This window comes from Chelonoidis abingdonii, chromosome 2 (assembly GCF_003597395.2).
Source record: "Chelonoidis abingdonii isolate Lonesome George chromosome 2, CheloAbing_2.0, whole genome shotgun sequence".
In the NCBI taxonomy this organism is placed as follows: domain Eukaryota; kingdom Metazoa; phylum Chordata; order Testudines; family Testudinidae; genus Chelonoidis; species Chelonoidis abingdonii.
In genome coordinates, this window is record NC_133770.1 from 120,364,284 (window position 1) to 120,381,279 (window position 16,996).

General features: G+C 44.6%; 1 protein-coding gene and 1 long non-coding RNA gene across 4 annotated transcripts in view; one reads left to right on the plus strand and one right to left on the minus strand.

Moving 5' to 3' along the window:
- Positions 1 to 10,464, plus strand: part of COL15A1 (collagen type XV alpha 1 chain) — a 282,178-nt gene extending 271,714 nt beyond the window's left edge. For all 3 annotated transcript variants that reach the window (XM_032765559.2, XM_032765558.2, XM_032765560.2), the window contains 6 exons: positions 2,348 to 2,476; positions 2,638 to 2,697; positions 3,227 to 3,286; positions 4,489 to 4,674; positions 6,802 to 6,917; positions 7,326 to 10,464. In XM_032765559.2, the coding sequence (XP_032621450.1) occupies positions 2,348 to 2,476; positions 2,638 to 2,697; positions 3,227 to 3,286; positions 4,489 to 4,674; positions 6,802 to 6,917; positions 7,326 to 7,542 (768 nt within the window). In that variant the 3' untranslated portion in view covers positions 7,543 to 10,464. The remainder of the gene's footprint in view (positions 1 to 2,347; positions 2,477 to 2,637; positions 2,698 to 3,226; positions 3,287 to 4,488; positions 4,675 to 6,801; positions 6,918 to 7,325) is intronic.
- Positions 1 to 16,996, minus strand: part of LOC142046342 (uncharacterized) — a 934,987-nt gene that overhangs the window by 376,207 nt on the left and 541,784 nt on the right. The gene's annotated exons all lie outside the window — the stretch shown is intronic.

A 16,996-nucleotide genomic window follows, 5' to 3' on the forward strand; every position in this document is an offset into this window, starting at 1 on the left:
GAAGCCCACCTCAGAGACCTGCCACTTTGGAGACCTCACATCCTAAAAAGAGTAATGTTGAGGCACCTTGATCTCCCAGTACCATAGGTTCTATGAAAGTAGCAGGTATCTACTCACAGTACCCCTCAGTGTTCAGTATCTAATTCCGACTCATACCATCCAAGCAGGATTGCACCTCTGGGGACTCTAAGCATTCTGCATCAACTGGACCAGTATCAACTTCAGTGTTGATAACTCCTGCAAAGTCAGTAGTTCCCCAAACTGCACAGTGCCAGACAGTATCCTTGAAATTGAGGTCATCCTAAGTGCCACCTGCCCCCAGCTTTGAATCCCATCAGGTTACTGCACAGCTTCCTCTGGTACTGCAGAAGTTCAGATTCTCCAAGGACTTGGTCATTTCAGACAAACCGGAAACACCTCTACTGATGGGTGCTGAAAGACTATGGGTACTGAAGCTTCATTCCTTGCTGGTACCACACCAGTCCCTGGCACAGACACGCTCTGGTACCCTCTTGAATGGACAGACTCCCAGTCTCAATTCCACCAGCTGCCCCCATCTGGACTACAATGAGGGCAGCAACTTTGACTCCCAGATTTCTGTTCAAGGTTCACTTGATTACCAGCCCAAAGATGCCTCTCTTGACATCCTCTGTAAGGGAATTCTTGAGGCACGGATGTACACGGGATGCCCCAGGCTACCCCGGTATGAGTATTCATGGGTGCCCCCTCCCTTCCCATATGGACCTCCCCTCTGGTTAGTGGTCATTCTGGGTTGTATAGTCTGCCTATAGGGAATAATTTTCCAGAGCTCCTAGCTAAACTCACAGGGAGTGTCAGGGGCAACATCCTCCTACTCATTCAGCTTTTCCATGTCCATCGCCTCCCTAGGAGAATCTTTTGAGTATCAGGAGAGAAGGGTTTCTGAGGAAGCTACACTTCAGACTAATAGCTCTTCTCCTCACCTGATGAGGCCGTGATACCTCCTCTCCCTCCTCTTCCATACACAGATGATTTTAAACAATTTCTGGATCTCATGAGAAGAATTGCAGGTTCTCCCCAGATCCCATTGGAGAAGGTTCAGGAGACTCAACACAAATTGATTGGCATCCTACATACTGCCTCCTCTGGTATAGAATCATAGACTATCAGGGTTGGAAGGGACCTCAGGAGCTCATCTAGTCCAACCCCCTGCTCAAAGCAGGACCAATCCCCAACTAAATCATCCCAGCCAGGGCTTTGTCAAGCCTGACCTTAAAAACCTCTAAGGAAGGAGATTCCACCACCTCCCTAGGTAACCCATTCCAGTGCTTCACCACCTGCTTAGTGAAAACACATGTTTCACTAATTCCACCTAGACCTCTCCACTGCAACTTGAGAGACTACTCCTTGTTCTGTCATCTGGTATCACTGAGAACAGCCTAGATCCATCCTCTTTGGAACCCCTTTTCAGGTAGTTGAAAGCAGCTATCAAATCCCCCTCTTCCTTCCTTCTGTAGACTAAACAATCCCAGTTCCTTCAGCCTCTCCTAAAAGTCATGTTCTCCAGCCCCCTAATCATTTTGTTGCCCTCCACTGGACTCTTTCCAAATTATCCACATCCTTCATGTGTTGTGGGGCCCCTCTTGGCAACAAGGGCACATATCTAGCTTCTTGTCCACTGTAACCCCTAGGTCCTTTTCTGCAGAACTGCTGCCTAGCTATTCAGTCTCTAGTTTGTAGCAGTGCATGGGATTCTTCTGTCCTAAGTGCAGGACTCTGGACTTGTCCTTGTTGAACCTCATCAGATTTCTTTAGGCCCAATCCTCTGATTTGTCTAGGTCCCTCTGTATCCTATCTCTACCCTCCAGCATATCTACCACTCCTCCCAGTTTAGTGTCATCTGCAAACTTGCTGAGGGTGCAGTCCACACCATCCTCCAGATCATTAATGTTATTATAGCCCTGCTATAAACAAGGCTCTGTTTGAACAGCAAAGACAATTTGGCAGACTCCTGCTACCATAACCACCTACCTGCAAGAGAGCAGATAAGAAGTACTATGTTCCTGCTAAGGGCTCAGAGTTCCTATTTTCACACCCAACCCCAAACTCCTTCATGGTTGAAGCAGTCAATGAATGTAATAGGCAACTACCTGTCCAGATCCACCTTTTGTGATAAGGGCCAAAAGAGGTGGATGCCACGTAAACAAAATTGAGTGAAATGAGCTAATAGAGGCTTTATAAATATTTACTGTACAGAAAGTCTATTTTCGTTCTATGACTTCTATTAATTTCCAGTTCAAAGAAAGACTTAATTTTATCTGCAAATGTCCCTTATTTTTGATTATCCTGTTTCCTTGTTATTTGACAGGTTACAACATTCAGAAATATTGACGGAATGCTGCGAAAGGTTCACTTAGTGGCAGAAGGTACATTAATCTATCTGAGTGAAAGTAGCGAGGTGTTTATCCGTGTTCGAGGAGGATGGAGAAGATTGCAGGTATTATTGCATCATGTAGCTCTTCTTCTTCAGTGGTTTTGTTGCAAATATTCTTTAAGGGGAGAGTGGGGGTGCTAAGATTATCCTTCAGCACAGTTTAAAGAATTATCATTCATTCATGTATATGTTTTTGTTTCTCTCTTCATTTTGTGTTCTTCCAGCTTGGGGAATTAATTCCCATCCCAGCTGATAGCCCTCCACCTCCAGCAATTTCAGGCTATGTAAGTGCAAAACTGTTCATGGCTTGTGAAAAACTGCATCAAAATATTGCAAACAGGGAAAATGTTTTGCAGATAGGCTCCCTCTCAACAGGATTTTTCTCTACTGTGGGTGGCCTGTCTTGTCTCACTCTGTTTTTCATTTTTAATCCATCCCAACCATGTTGTCTTCATACTAAGCACTGTCTGTTGCTGTGCATACATTCAAGTGCATTCTGGCTTGGATACAGATAGGCAGATTAGTATTAGTAATGTAGACCCACATTCAGGAAAGCATCCCTATTCAAGACAGCATGTAAATACATGCTTCTAAATCAAGACCTTAGTGTGTAATATGTATCTGGATTTAAAGTTGCGGGATGTTATACTCAGAGTAATATGACTTTATATTCTATGTGGTTCAATTTTTATTCCACTACAAAAAAATTCTGCAGTATTCCCAACAACAAGCTGGAATAAGAAAGTTGTCTTTTTTCCGTGATTTGAGAATTGTATTTTAACTCTGATTTATTTCTGTATGTTGAACTAATAGGGATTTCAGTCTCTTCCAGCACTAAGACCAGTTTCAGCTATTAATCATGGAAAACCAACAGTAAGTAGAAGAATTACATTAGAGGCACTATTACAGCTGCATGCGCGAGATTTGGGCTTAAAGCAGGGATTAAACCTTTGTTTGAATTTTTAAATGTATCCCCTCTGAATTTATAGCAGTTACTCTGAGAATTTTCAATTACGTCTTTTAGTTAGTTTAGAAGCTATGAAAAATTTTAAATATCTTCTTTAAGAATTGTTTTTGTTAGTCTAACCTTTCTTCAAAAGCAACAAAGAGTCCTGTGGCACCTACCCACTTCGTCGGATGCATCCGACCAAGTGGGTATTCACCCACGAAAGCTCATGCTCCAATACGTCTGTTAGTCTATAAGGTGCCACAGGACTCTTTGCTGCTTTTACAGATCCAGACTAACACTGCTACCCCTCTGATACTTAACCTTTCTTTGTGTCCTGTAGCAAATGCATTCCTGATTTCTGAGCTATGAATATGGACTCACTTCTATACTGTAACAAAATCTAGGACACAGGCTATGTTTAAAGTTCATTAATGTTGATTTTATTAACATTAATATGTTTAACATATTTTAGTCATAGCTATTCCTGGTTTTGCCATGAGGGCGATTGGTGGATGTTAGTTGTCAAATGGATGTTTCAGAATCTAAATTTTCCTCTATAAAAAATTGTTTAAATAGTTAATCAAGATAACAGAATTACTGCATCTGAAAGAATAACATGTGATCAGAGTTTCAGTTTCTTATATTGTGATTAAAAAATGCTTTTCCTTGTGGTTGGTTACGATGAATTTTTGTGGCCATTGCCTGGCTATGTCCTTAACTGTATTTATTTCCTTGTAAGCCTTTGGGTTTTATAAGCAACGTGATAGAAACTGTGTTTAGCAAATCTTAACTGTTGTTTAAAATGGAAGTTTTTTGGTTTTGAAATTATTTTAAGGCTGTCTAACTTTTTGAAGATAACACATTGCTGGTGTGGGCTGGCCTGTGGCTCATCAAGCTGAACATGACTTCTTTAAGAAGTGTGATGTAATGGTGGCAAATATACCTTCATCACAAAAGGTTGATCTAAATAGTCTTCTTTGGAATGTACTAACTATTGTGCTCAACTATTTGTCTTTCTGCTTTTCTCAAGGGCACATTTTCCTTATCAGGGTGGAGGCAGATTAATTGCTTAATAGATGTTATAACTTAAACCTGAAATCAGTGGGTTTTTTCCCTTATTTTCCAGCTGCATTTGGTGGCTTTGAACTTGCCACTTTCTGGTGCCATGCGAGCTGACTATCAATGCTTTCAACAAGCCCGAGCGGCTGGTTTAATGTCAACATACAGAGCTTTCCTGTCATCCCATTTGCAAGATCTGTCTACAGTTGTGAGAAAATCAGACAGATACAATCTACCAATAGTTAATCTTAAGGTAAAAACAAATGCTGTATTTGCTGTATAAAGGTAGTCTCTAGCAATCCAAAAATCTTGGAAATCAACTGAGGTAACAGACGTTTTTTTGCTTGCTTCTTGGCTCTGAGCACTTTGGTCATAGTATCTTATAAAGGAAAAGCGTTGTTTTTCCCATCGGTATCTGTGTGATAAGCATAGCTATGCAATGTCTTACACTTAGGCTAGAAGCAACTGCATTTTCAGAGTTTCTTTTTCAACACTATAAGGCTAATGGTAGAAACAAAGCAGTGAGAATGTTTGGCTTACAGTGAACTGATGCCAAGGCAATGGTATAAAATGTAACTTTTTAGATGTGTCTCTTTCATAATCCTGTTTTGGAAACAGCCTTAGAATTCTTACCCCCAAGGCGAGTCTGTTTCTCAAGGCCATACGCTAACCTAAGCCTTCTAGTCTGCCTGCAGAGCTTAATAGATTCAGGTACCACATGTCCCATCTTTAATGATAGTGGGCCAAATTCAGCTCTTAAGCAATAGTTAAACTGGATTTACATCACGGTAACTGAGCAGAATCTCACTTTTTCTAGAATCTGAGTCATCTTGTGGCATCTTACACTACTGGCTGGCTTCCAGCACTAGCCAGCAGCCCAGTTGGCTTGCAGGAGTGACATCTGACCTCCCAGCACTCAGAAGGTTGGAGGGTTCCGTCCGAAACCCCATGCAATTCGGAACTCTGGGAGGAGGCGTCTCCAAAATAAAAATTGATCTTGTTGTGATTGGGATGAGAAATGAATACTCAAAGGCAGTTCAAAAATACAATCATCTTGTATTACAACTAACCAGTTGTAATGGCCCTAGAACCAGAATCTGTATTAACCATTAACCTTTCTCTTCAGGTAGAAGTCAGATTTTATTAAGAATGTGAGAATTTTCAAATAACCTTCTGGACCATCACAAGGATGAGTGAAATTAATCCCACCCTCTGACTTTGCCTGCGACAGTTTTAACACCTCTTTAACTCCAGTTCTCTAATTTAGTCATTCCAGCTATAAGAAAAATGAATTTATTGCAGACACAGGTGCACTCAGCATGAGATCAAGGCAGGAGGGTAGCAAAAAAGGTAGAGCAGAGAGGTGAGGTATGCAGGAACTCATCTGTACAAGGCCTGTCAAACAAGAAGCTTTACATTTGGTGAAGGAGAGAGAAGAGTCGAAAGTCACTCTGAGATTGTGAGCTAAGGAGGACAGGAGAGGTGCAGATGATACAGGGGAAAGATTGGAATGTGAATCAGGCAGAGACAATTGGGAAAGGAAAGAGAGAGGCCTGGGACAGAGAGGTAGAGCTGAGAGCTAGCAGTATAAGAGTGGTAGTTTGAAATGAGGTCCCCTAGGAATAAAGTGTAGAGATTGGCATGAAAGATCAAGCTGATGGAATCATGAGTAAGGTACGATTTAGTCATGGCAGTCACGGATTCCGTGACTTTACCAGACCTCTGTGACTTCTAGGTCTTCAGGAGGAGGAGGAGGGACTGTGCACCAAAGCCCTGCAACTGGGGCTGGCTGGAACCAGGACACTGAAGCCCCAGCCCCCTGCTTCCTCTGGGAGGCTGCAGCCGAGGCTGAGAGCTGCAGCTGGGACTGTGCGCCCCAGACCCATGTCCTCCAGGGCTTGGCGGGGGCTGCAGCCAGGGCCATGTGCCTCAGACCCGTCACATCCTGGGCTTGGTGGAGACTGCAGCGTCCTGGGCTTAGCAGGGCTGCAGCCCAGGCTGTGTGCCACAGCCTGTGGGGGCCGCACACCCCTGTCCCACAGCCGGGTGAGCTCTGGAGCAGGGGCTGTGTGCCCTCTGTGGTTGCGCCCCTCACTGCAGTCACTGAAGTTGGGGCTCAGCCTGTCAGTCCCTCCCCCAGGACTCCATTCCTCCCCCCACCTACCCCGCCCCCCAGTTATTTGTAGTAAAGTCATGGACAAGTCACGGGCTCCGTGAATTGTTGTTTATTGCCTGTGACCTGTTTATAACCATGAAAAAATCTTAGCCTTAATCATGAGTATTTCAAGAAGTGGAAGACATGTTGGATGTATAGAATACCTCTAGCATTTCCCAATATGATAACAGCCTTAGGAAAAGATGGCTTTTAAAATTTCAATAGGGAGAAATACTCTTCAACAACTGGGAGTCTGTGTTTACTGGCAGCGGGGGACAGTTCAACATTCAGATTCCAATATACTCCTTTGATGGGAGAAATATCATGACAGATCCATCTTGGTGAGTTCACACTGTGTTTTCTGTATTACGTGAAATGTAGTTTAATTAGCTGATTAGTATCAAAATGCCCTGGGCTGCTAGAAATGTGACAAAGGTTAACTTCCCCCTTCTCTTCTCATCCTTTCCGTTCCTTCTCCTCCATTCCCCTCTTCTTCCATTCCAGCTCTCCTACTGATTGCTGGTAGGAACAGGATGGAGAGAAGAACAGGGACTAGAATACCTCGGATGTCCCAATTTTCTCTCTTTCCATCCGTATCTTCGGCCTCGCTTTGGTTTCTACACTCTTATTGCTTCAAGTGAATTTACAGCAGGGGTGCAGAGACACAGGCTGCTGTAGATTTAGGCATAAGATTTAATGTACAGATAAAGGATTGTTTCAGGAAAATAACTTTAAACGTTACTGTTTAGGCCGCATAAAATCATATGGCATGGTTCAACTGCAAATGGGATCCGGCTAGTTAGCAACTACTGTGAAGCTTGGCGGACAGCTGACATGGCAGTTATGGGACAAGCATCACCACTGACAACTGGGAAACTTCTGGATCAAAAGCCTTACAGCTGCAGCAATAAGTTTATTGTTCTGTGTATTGAAAACAGTTTTGTATCTGATATCCGAAGAAAATAATTAATCTGTTGCACATAGAAAACATTTGAATTTTATTTCATAAAACATTGACACTGAAATCTAATTTTTAATGATGTAAATATTCTGTTTTTTTATTGCATATTTACAAATAAAACCAAAGAAAGCATACCTCAAGACAGAATACTCCAGCAGGGTGGAATTCAGGCCTGGCAGATGGCCTTTGGTACCACTTAAACCCCACATAAGGGCTGCATGGAGAGTCAGCAGGCTGAGCAACCATGCAGAAGTGCCTGTTAGTCCCTGGTGTGCTGTGGATCTGGTCTCCATGTTGGCTGGGGATGAAGATCACTTTGGGGATGAGCCAAGTGTGATCTGAGAGCAAGACCAAGGGAAGGACCACAAATCCATGTTTGTTCAGATCTACTGGCTCTGGTACCACAATCAACCAACACAGAAGGGCTGCTACTGCTACTCCAGCCCATAGCAGCCCTCCACCCTGGCGGTAGATTGTAGGGGATGAGTTTGATCTCCCCTTATTCCTTCTTTCCACCAGAATACTCAGATATGGGTTATTTTAAAAAAATGGCAACCTAAAGTTAGGGTCCCTAAATTCTACAGTGCTGGGAGTTTTGAAGGAGCTTGCTGCCCCATTTCAGTGGAAGCTAGCTATGAACCTGACAGCCTGACTTCAGGCTCCCATTTTTTAAAATTTGGCACCGGGCTTTGTGGGAGGACTGAATTTCACGATCCATACTTTGGTGCTACTATTGTCAGGAAACCCCCAGCAATGTTAACAGAAAACATCCTGATCGTACTAATTGGTTTTACTGTCACAGCTGAGCACAGTAAATGCGGGCACAAGAACCATCTGAACTTTATTCATGCCACTGCATCATAGACGAAGCTTTTTCTTAGTGTAACATACACTGCTGAGAGACAGACACCTGTCATGTTTTCTTTAAAATAGGTTTTAGGCAATGTTGTGCCATTAAGTTATATATAAAGTGACTGCCTTGGTCCCCACCCCATGGTGAGACTGTCACTTTTTCACTGCTATTATTCTTGTTAATATGAACTAACCCATACTTATAGAAATGATCAGTAAGTATTCATGTCTCACACAAACAGTATTACCATCACATTTCTATATCTTATCTGTATTTTCCTACAGTATATTTTAACTTAAGGTATTTACTTATTGCCATAATCTAACAGACTATAACTATAAAAGATGAACTTCCACATTTTCATTTTGTAAGTATAAGCTAGAGACTAGATTGGAAATGACTATTCTTTTAGATTTTGTGACTCACTTGCCATCAGATCAGAATTTAATACTCCACTAGCTACTTTCATTGAAGTGAAGATTTCCATCCGTATGGCTTTTATTATTATAAATGCATTGGTTTTTAGATGATGTAAAAATATGAAATCCAGTTTTATTTTTCCATTTTAAGTAATACAAAAGCATCTTTCCTGGATTATCTGAGTCACCTGTTTGCTTTCTCACTGTAAACATCAATTTCATTGCTATAATGTACTAATGAGGCAACGATGCCTTTTTATCACACTTAACTCTATTTTGAACAACAATTCACTATGCTCATTTAGGCTTCGTGGCTGCAGAAGGCCGAGCATTTCTGTGAGGTGCTGGGCACCTTCAACCCCAAACTTGGAGCTGAGGATCCTGCAAGGTGCTGAACTTCAAGTGCCCTGATCCTGCCAGACAATCCATGCTGAGTCCCACTGAGGTCATGAGACTTCACGTAGGTGCAAGGGTCTACCTGCAGGGACTGTTTGCAAGACTCGGGCCTTAGCAGTGTATTCAGTTAGCAGTCCCTGTCCTGCTGAAAAGTGAGATTGTTAGTGACACCGTCAGGATACTAGAGCAATGTTAGTGATTTCGCTGTATTAGTGGTTTCTCACCTTAATAAGAAAGCCTCATATAAGGACATATTGTATTCTCTCCAGGTATTACTCTACTTTAATAATTAGAAGAACTTTACTGAGGCTACATCTGTATTACCACTTATGTTGGCTTCTCCCGCTGACATAGGCCATGTCTACACTACAAAGTTAAGTCAAGTTTATGTAAGTCGACATCGAGCCTCCGATTTAAGCAAGTCGATCTTGCGTGTCCACACTACATTGTGTTGGCAGAGTGCATCTTCACTAGCAGGGCTTGCATCGATACGTGGAGCACTGCACTGTGGGTAGCTATCCCATAGTGCATGTAGCTGAGTGGAATTTTGGGTTGGGCTTGCAATGTCTTATGAGACCAAAACATTGGTGCGGGTGGTTATGGAAACATGGCGTTAGCCTCCCATGATGCACTTACCTCCCTCTCTCCTCCCTGAAATCAATGACAAACAAACCAAACCTTTTTCACACCTTTTTTCACAAGCCTGGATTACCCGCATGGGTGCCATAGCACGACAAGCATGGACCCTGCTCAGCTGTACGCTGTTGCTGTGAGCATTACAAACACCTCACGCCTTATCCTGCAGTACTTATGCAGCCAGGAGCCACCATGCAGAACCATGTGATGCCAGACAAGCAGCCCGGCTGGAAGACCTAGAGCAGAGCAATTTGCAGTTGCTAGCAACAGTCATGCATCATCTTGACACTGTTGAGCACCATTTCTGGGCCCGGTAAACAAGCACTGACTGGTAGAACCACGTTGTTATGCAGCTATGGCCAGGAGCGGCGCCAGGGTTTTTGGCCCCCTAGGTGCAGGGCCGGCTCTAGCCATTTCGCCGCCCCAAGCACAGCGGCACACCGCGGGGGGCACTCTGCCGCTCGCTGGTCCCGCGGCTCCGGTGGACCTGCCACAGGTGTGCCTGCGGATGCTCTACCGGAGCCGCGGGACCAGCAGCCCCTCCGCAGGCACGCCTGTGCAAGGTCCACCGGAGCAGCCTGCCACCCTCCCAGCAAAATGTCGCCCTCCCAAATCCTGGCCCCCTAGGTGACCGCCTAGCCCCCTAGGCGAAATGGAAGCGCCGGCCCTGGCTATGGGATGATGGGCAGTGGCTGCAGAATTTTCGAATGCAAAAGGCCACTTTCCAGGAACTGTGTGTAGAGCTTTCCCAGCCCTGAAGTGCAGCTATACTAAAATGAGTGCTGCTCTGACAGGGGAGACGTGAGGGGCGATAGCTCTGTGGAAACTTGTAATGCCAGACTGCTACCGATCATTGGGGCATAAATTTGAAGTGGGTAAACCTACCATGGGATCTGTTGTGATCCAAGTTTGCAAGGCCATTAACTGACTTCTGCTAAGAAGGGTAGTGACTCTGGGCAATGTTCAGGACATAATGGATGGTTTTGCCGCAATGGGGTTCCCTAACTGCCGTGGGGCGATAGAAGGCAAATCCCTATCTTGGCACCAGAACACCTTGCCAAAGAGCACATAAACCAAAAGGGGTACTTCTCAATGGTGTTGCAAGCGCTGGTGGATCGCAGGGGCCGTTTCATTGACATCAATGTGGGATGGTTGGGAAAGGTGCATGATGCACACATCTTTAGGAACTTCAGTCTGTTCAGAAAGCTGCAAGTAGGGACTTTCTTTCCAGACTGCAAAATATTCATTGGTGATGTTGAAATGCTAATTCTGATCCAGGGAGACCCAGCCTACCCCTTGCTCTCATGGCTCATGAAGCCATACACAGGCAGCCTGGGCAGCAGTAAGGACTGGTTCAACCATAGGCGGAGCAAGTGCAGAATGGTGGTGGAATGTGCATTTCAATGTTTAACAGGTTGCTGGTACTGTTTGCTTACTAGGTTAGACCTCAATGAAAGCAATATTCCTATTGTTATTGCTGCCTGCTGTGTACTCCATAATATCTGTGAAACAAAGGGAGAAAAGTTTCCACTGGGGTGGGGCGTTAAGGCAGATCATCTGGCAGCTAATTTTGCACAGCCAGACACCCGGGCAATAAGAAGAGCACATTGAGAGGCTCTGCGTCTTCGTGAGGCTTTGAACACTAGTTTCAGGAATGAGCCAGAGTAATGTGAAACTGTGTTGATCCTTATCAAACTGTTCTCTCCAGTGCATTTTCTCCCCTGTAAGCACCACCCCCACCAACCACCGTGTGTTTAATGAATAAAGAGCCTTTTCTCCTCAATCCATTAAGTTTTAGTATGCACGCAAATGCACAGAGACAGCAAAGAAAGGTAAGATAACCTGGGGCAAAAGGGCTGATGATACTGTGGGGGGAGAAACATGGAAAGCTTGCTTACAGATGCACGTCAATAACCATCAAAGGTGTGGGAATGAGCACCTTCTGGGCCTAGTACCCTCCCTGGTGTTGAGTGCAAGGGATGCTGAACTCTCCCCCTCCCACCACCTCATAGGACATTTGTGGGAGGAGGAGGTAGAACTGGGCGACAATGGCAGCAGGTTCAGCATAGGCTGAAGAGGAACATCCAGCTGCCTTTCTTGAACCTCAGCCAGATGCCTCAACATGTCTGATTGCTCCTTCATAATCCCCAGCATCTCTTCCTGCGTGGCAACCTCTTGTTGCCTGCATGATCTCCTGTCCTCCCTGTCCAGGTCCAGGTTCTCGGACAGTGTGATCCTCCATGCTCTGAGCTCCATCTTGTCACTCTCAGAGGCGTGCATTAACTCCTTGAACATGTCCTCCCGAATCTTCTTTTTCCACCTCCTAATCTGGGGAAGTCTCAGTCCTGGTGTGGAGGATACGCCAACAGACAAGGCTTCAGCTGCAAGGAATGCAAAGCACAAGGGTAACATTGACAGTACATACATTGTTTCTGCTGCAAGGTTAATTTTTTTTTTATAAAGAACACCCCCCAGTACACTTCACCACAAGCCACAACATAATCACACTGCTGGCTATTGCAAGACTCAGTTTGCTGTTCCAGCCATGATGAGTAAAGCCATGAGGCATGGGCCAAAGGTCTTGTCCTGCTGCTTTTGTGAAGACATCCTTGGGATCACAGGTTGGAACCTGAGGAAAAAAACCCTTTCCCCTAGCAACCTGGATGGTGCTTGAGAACAGGCACCAGTGTAAAGCCCCACAAATAGTTTGTTTTTCACAAAAGTGGCACAGGTTGGTGAGGAAGTGAGACAAACAAGAAGTCACTGCCCCCATGCCCCCATTTTTTTCAGTGTTGCTTCCAATACACGGTGATCCCTTCCAACCACAACCATGGCACGTTTGGGAAAGCGTGGTTGCGTGACCCAGATGGGGTCGGATACTTGTTGAATTGTTTGCAGTTTAAAGGCTAGCATTGAAAACTTCCTCCATTTCCCCCTAGGTGACCCTATGTGACATCACTCTCCTGAGGGTAACAGAGATGGCAAGGGAGCAGATGCTGCAAGTGTCTGGGTATGGACCTGGTCTTTATGCTGCAATGCTGTGTGCTGCAATGATGCCAGCAGAGTTAATACTGGAGTGGCATGGGAAAGTGTCCTACCATGGTGGATTAAATAAGGCAGCCCTTCCCAGAAACCTGCTGCAAAGGATTGCAGAGTACCTCCATGAAAGCTTCCTAGAGATCTCCATGGAGGATTTCCAGGCCATTCCTGTGCACATAAACAGTCTTTTTTGGAGAGCACCCTCTGCATAGCTGGAGTGGCCACTAACACCCACTACACCTACTTTTTTGTTCAGATTAAACATAAAAAATAATAGCATGTAACCCCTACAGTTTGACTGGAAATGTGTACTCACTGGAGGTTCCTTCCCCAGCATCATTTTCCACTGCCAACTGGTCCAGTGAAGGAATGAACTTCAGGATTAAAAACATTCTTGACTGTCAGGGAGAATGGATCCTCCACTTGCCAGCTTCTCATTCTCCACCTACTCCTCCTCCTACTACTACTCCTCTTCCCTGTCAACAATGCAGGGCCGGTTCCAGGCCCCAGCGCTCCAAGCGCATGCTTGGGGTGGCACGCCGCGAGGGGCGCTCTGCCGGTTGCCGGGAGGGTGGCAGGTGGCTCCGGTGGACCTCCTGCAGGCGTGCCGCTGGTCCTCTGACTCCCCTCAAACCTCCCAACTCCTGATCAGACACAGGCGAAGTTGACCCAGACTGTGGGAAGATCACTGAGGTGAGCAAATCTGCCAATAAGCGCAGGACCCACCAAGGTAGAGGAGGAACTTTGTCACAATACACACTACCTGTATGGCTCTAAGGATGTCACAGGGGTTGCAGCTGTGTGCTGATTGGCCCATGGGTTGAGAACCACTAGCACAGAGCATCTTCACCACATCCACTGAAGTGGCGCTGCTGCAGTGCTCTAAATGTAGACGTGCCCTAAGTAAACTTTACATAGTAACAGGTTTCTCACTTGTAACCTCTTTGGGGTACAGAAGGCAGTCTCCTGTGCTGAAGAAAATGTAATTATACTGAGGATGTTAATCTCACTTATTCACTATGGGTCAGCACAAAGTATATGCCCTCTTTAAGTCCCAGGAAAATAGGACTTACGAGAGTCATAAACCTTGTAGTTGTCCAATGTACAGGCGTGAATGTCAATCTGTCTGTAAAGCAATCAGAATATTGGGACTGCATGAGGAATGGGTTAGAGAATGATCCAAAAACTAAATATAGGAAGGACGATATGTCAGTGGCAGACCGTCACAGTTATGGTCACTTCATTTAAAAAAGTGATAGACGAAACTGACGGATTCAGGAGCCAAGATAAGAATATGCAAAATAACGAATGGTATTGAGAAGATATAGCAGGAACTTCTGTACACCCTCTCTCTCATGCTACACCATGGGGCCATTTCAGAGCAGACATATGCAGCCCTCCAAGCCTGGGCATATACATGGCAGGTTCTGCCCTGACAGACATTCAAGTAAACACATTGTGCCAAATTTAGACTCATAGACTCATAGGTCAGAAGGGACCAATATGATCATCTAGTCTGACCTCCTGCACAAAGCAGGCTACAGAACCCTACCCATCCACTTTTATAACAACCCCTAACCCATGACTGAGTTATTGAAGTCCTCAACAATTGGGTTTTGAAGACCTCAAGCTGCCAGAGATCCACCAGCAAGTAACACCATGCCTCGCTGCGAGGAAGGCGAAAAACCTCCGGCCCTCTGCCAATCCGCCCTGGAGGATTCCTCCCGACGAACCCAAATATGGCGATCAGCTAAACCTGACATGTGCGGCACAGACTGCATCAGCAGCACAGGAAAAGAAGCTCTTGCAATAACTCTATCCCATCCCATCCAACATCTCCATCACCAGACATTGAGCAGACTTATCTGTGATAATCCCAAGATACAATGTGTCAAATTAAACTATCCATATACATCTGCCGTCCATAACTTATCAAAGCTTAGTGTTTAGCCAGAATAAGTTTTTGCCCCACTACCGTCCCTTGGATGGCTGTTCCAGAACTTCACTCCCCTAATGGTTAGAAACCTTCGTCTAATTTCAAGTCTAAACTTCCTAATATCTAGTTTGTACCCATTTGTCCTTGTGCCTACATCAGTACTAAGCTTAGATCTGGTATAAGCAGGTGAAACGGTTGCCCTTTACCCTTCTACACAAGGCTGAGAAAAAATAAGTTAACAAAATTAACAGTAATTAGTAATTTTTAATGATTGCAAAGAAAAATTGTACCGTGGTTAGGGTACTAGCCTTGAATGCAAGAAAGCTCAGGTTCAATTCGCAGTTCTGCTAAACACTTCCTGTGTCACCCAGGGCAAGTCACTTAAACTTTCTCTGTCACAGCTCCCCATATGTAAAATGGGTATAATAGCACTTTGCTATCTCACAGGATTTAAGCTTTGCTGATTTGATTGGTCTGATTTATTTATTTTCCAAGGCTCACTGGGTGGCATAAAGTGAATGTACTGTGTCTCTGTTGGTCATGGTTATTCACTAAGCCTGGAACTAACTGCCTTCCCTTACCTGGCAGAAGCAGCAACCATTGGCAGGACATGATCCATACTTCAGTGTAGAACATAGGTTGCTGTTGCACTGGGCAGGACTGGTTTTAGGTGCAGGTGAGCCGAGCAGTCAGCTTGTCTGCCAGCTTTCGGGGTGGGTACCACACTACTGTGCCACTAGGCCTTTTTTTTTTTTTTTGGTTCTAGCACTCTAGTGCACTGCCAAAAATGTTTCCACCCTGACAGGAAAAATGCCCTGGTGTAGGGGCACCTGTTGTGCCCACACATCAGCAAAGGAACTAATGTCAACAGTATAACCCCCCTCCCAAAATGGTGATAGTGCCAGTTATCAGAAAGCTGATTGTAACTAGCAGATATCATGGAAAGAAATCACTAATTTTAATTTTAATTCTCATGTACATCTGTCCAACCCATCAAAGACCAGACGGTTGCCCAAGACTGTAACACAGCAGAATTTAACTTAATATGTTCAAATAAATTAACATACATGTGCCAAAACCTCCCCACCTTATCTTTAACAGAGGCAATTGTTTTGCATTTGGGGCTGGCCTCTGCAAAAAAGCCAGGCATAACTTTGTGAAAAATATATAAAATCATGACTGGTTTAGAGAATGTAGATAAGGAAGTATTGTGTACTACTTCTCAAACACAAGAACTAGGGGGTCACCAAATTAAATTAATTGGCAGCAGGTTTAAAACAAACAAAAGGAAGTATTTCTTCACACAATTCACAGTCAACCTGTGGAACTCCTTGCCAGAGGATGTTGTGAAGGCCAAGACCATAACAGGGTTTAAAAAAGAACTAGATAAATTCGTGGAGCATAGGTCCATCAATGGCTATTAGCCAGGATGGGCAGGAATGGTGTCCCTAGCCTCTGTTTGCCAGAAGCTGGGAATGAACGACAGAGGATGGATCACTCTTAGAGGAGATTCTATTGATAGAGATTCTCTAGGTTATAGCCAGGAGCAGAGGATGGAAGAGGATAATGTAAGAGCCTGATCAGATGAGAAACATTCACGTAAAGAATTGTACACATTGGAAAAGGTCAGACAAATAAATAGTGACAAGTTTTTAAAGTGCTTGTACACAAATGCTAGAAGTCTAAATAATAAGATGGGTGAACTAGGGTGCCTTGTGATAAAGGAGGATATTGATATAATAGGCATCACAGAAACCTGATGGACTGAGGACAATCAATGGGACACAATCATTCCGGGGTACAAAATATATTGGAAGGACAGAACAGGTTGTTGCGGTGGGGTCGGGGGGGGGGAGTGGCAGTATATGTAAAAGCAAATGTAGAATCAATGAAATAAAAATCTTAAGTGAATCCACGTGTTCCACAGAATCCCTACGGACAGTAATTTCATGCTCTAATAAGAATATAACATTAGGGATTGTGATAGACCCAGGCCAGTTGGGTACAGCAGACTAGCAGAAGGCAGATATACTGGCCACTGGATTAACAGTTTTCTGTTCCCTGACTGACCAGAGCAGGGGCTGCTCCAAGCTAATGAGAACACTTGACTCTAATTAACCTGAAAAGAGTCAGGTGAGGCCATTAAGCTAATGTGACCACCTGACTAAGGCCCTGCTGAT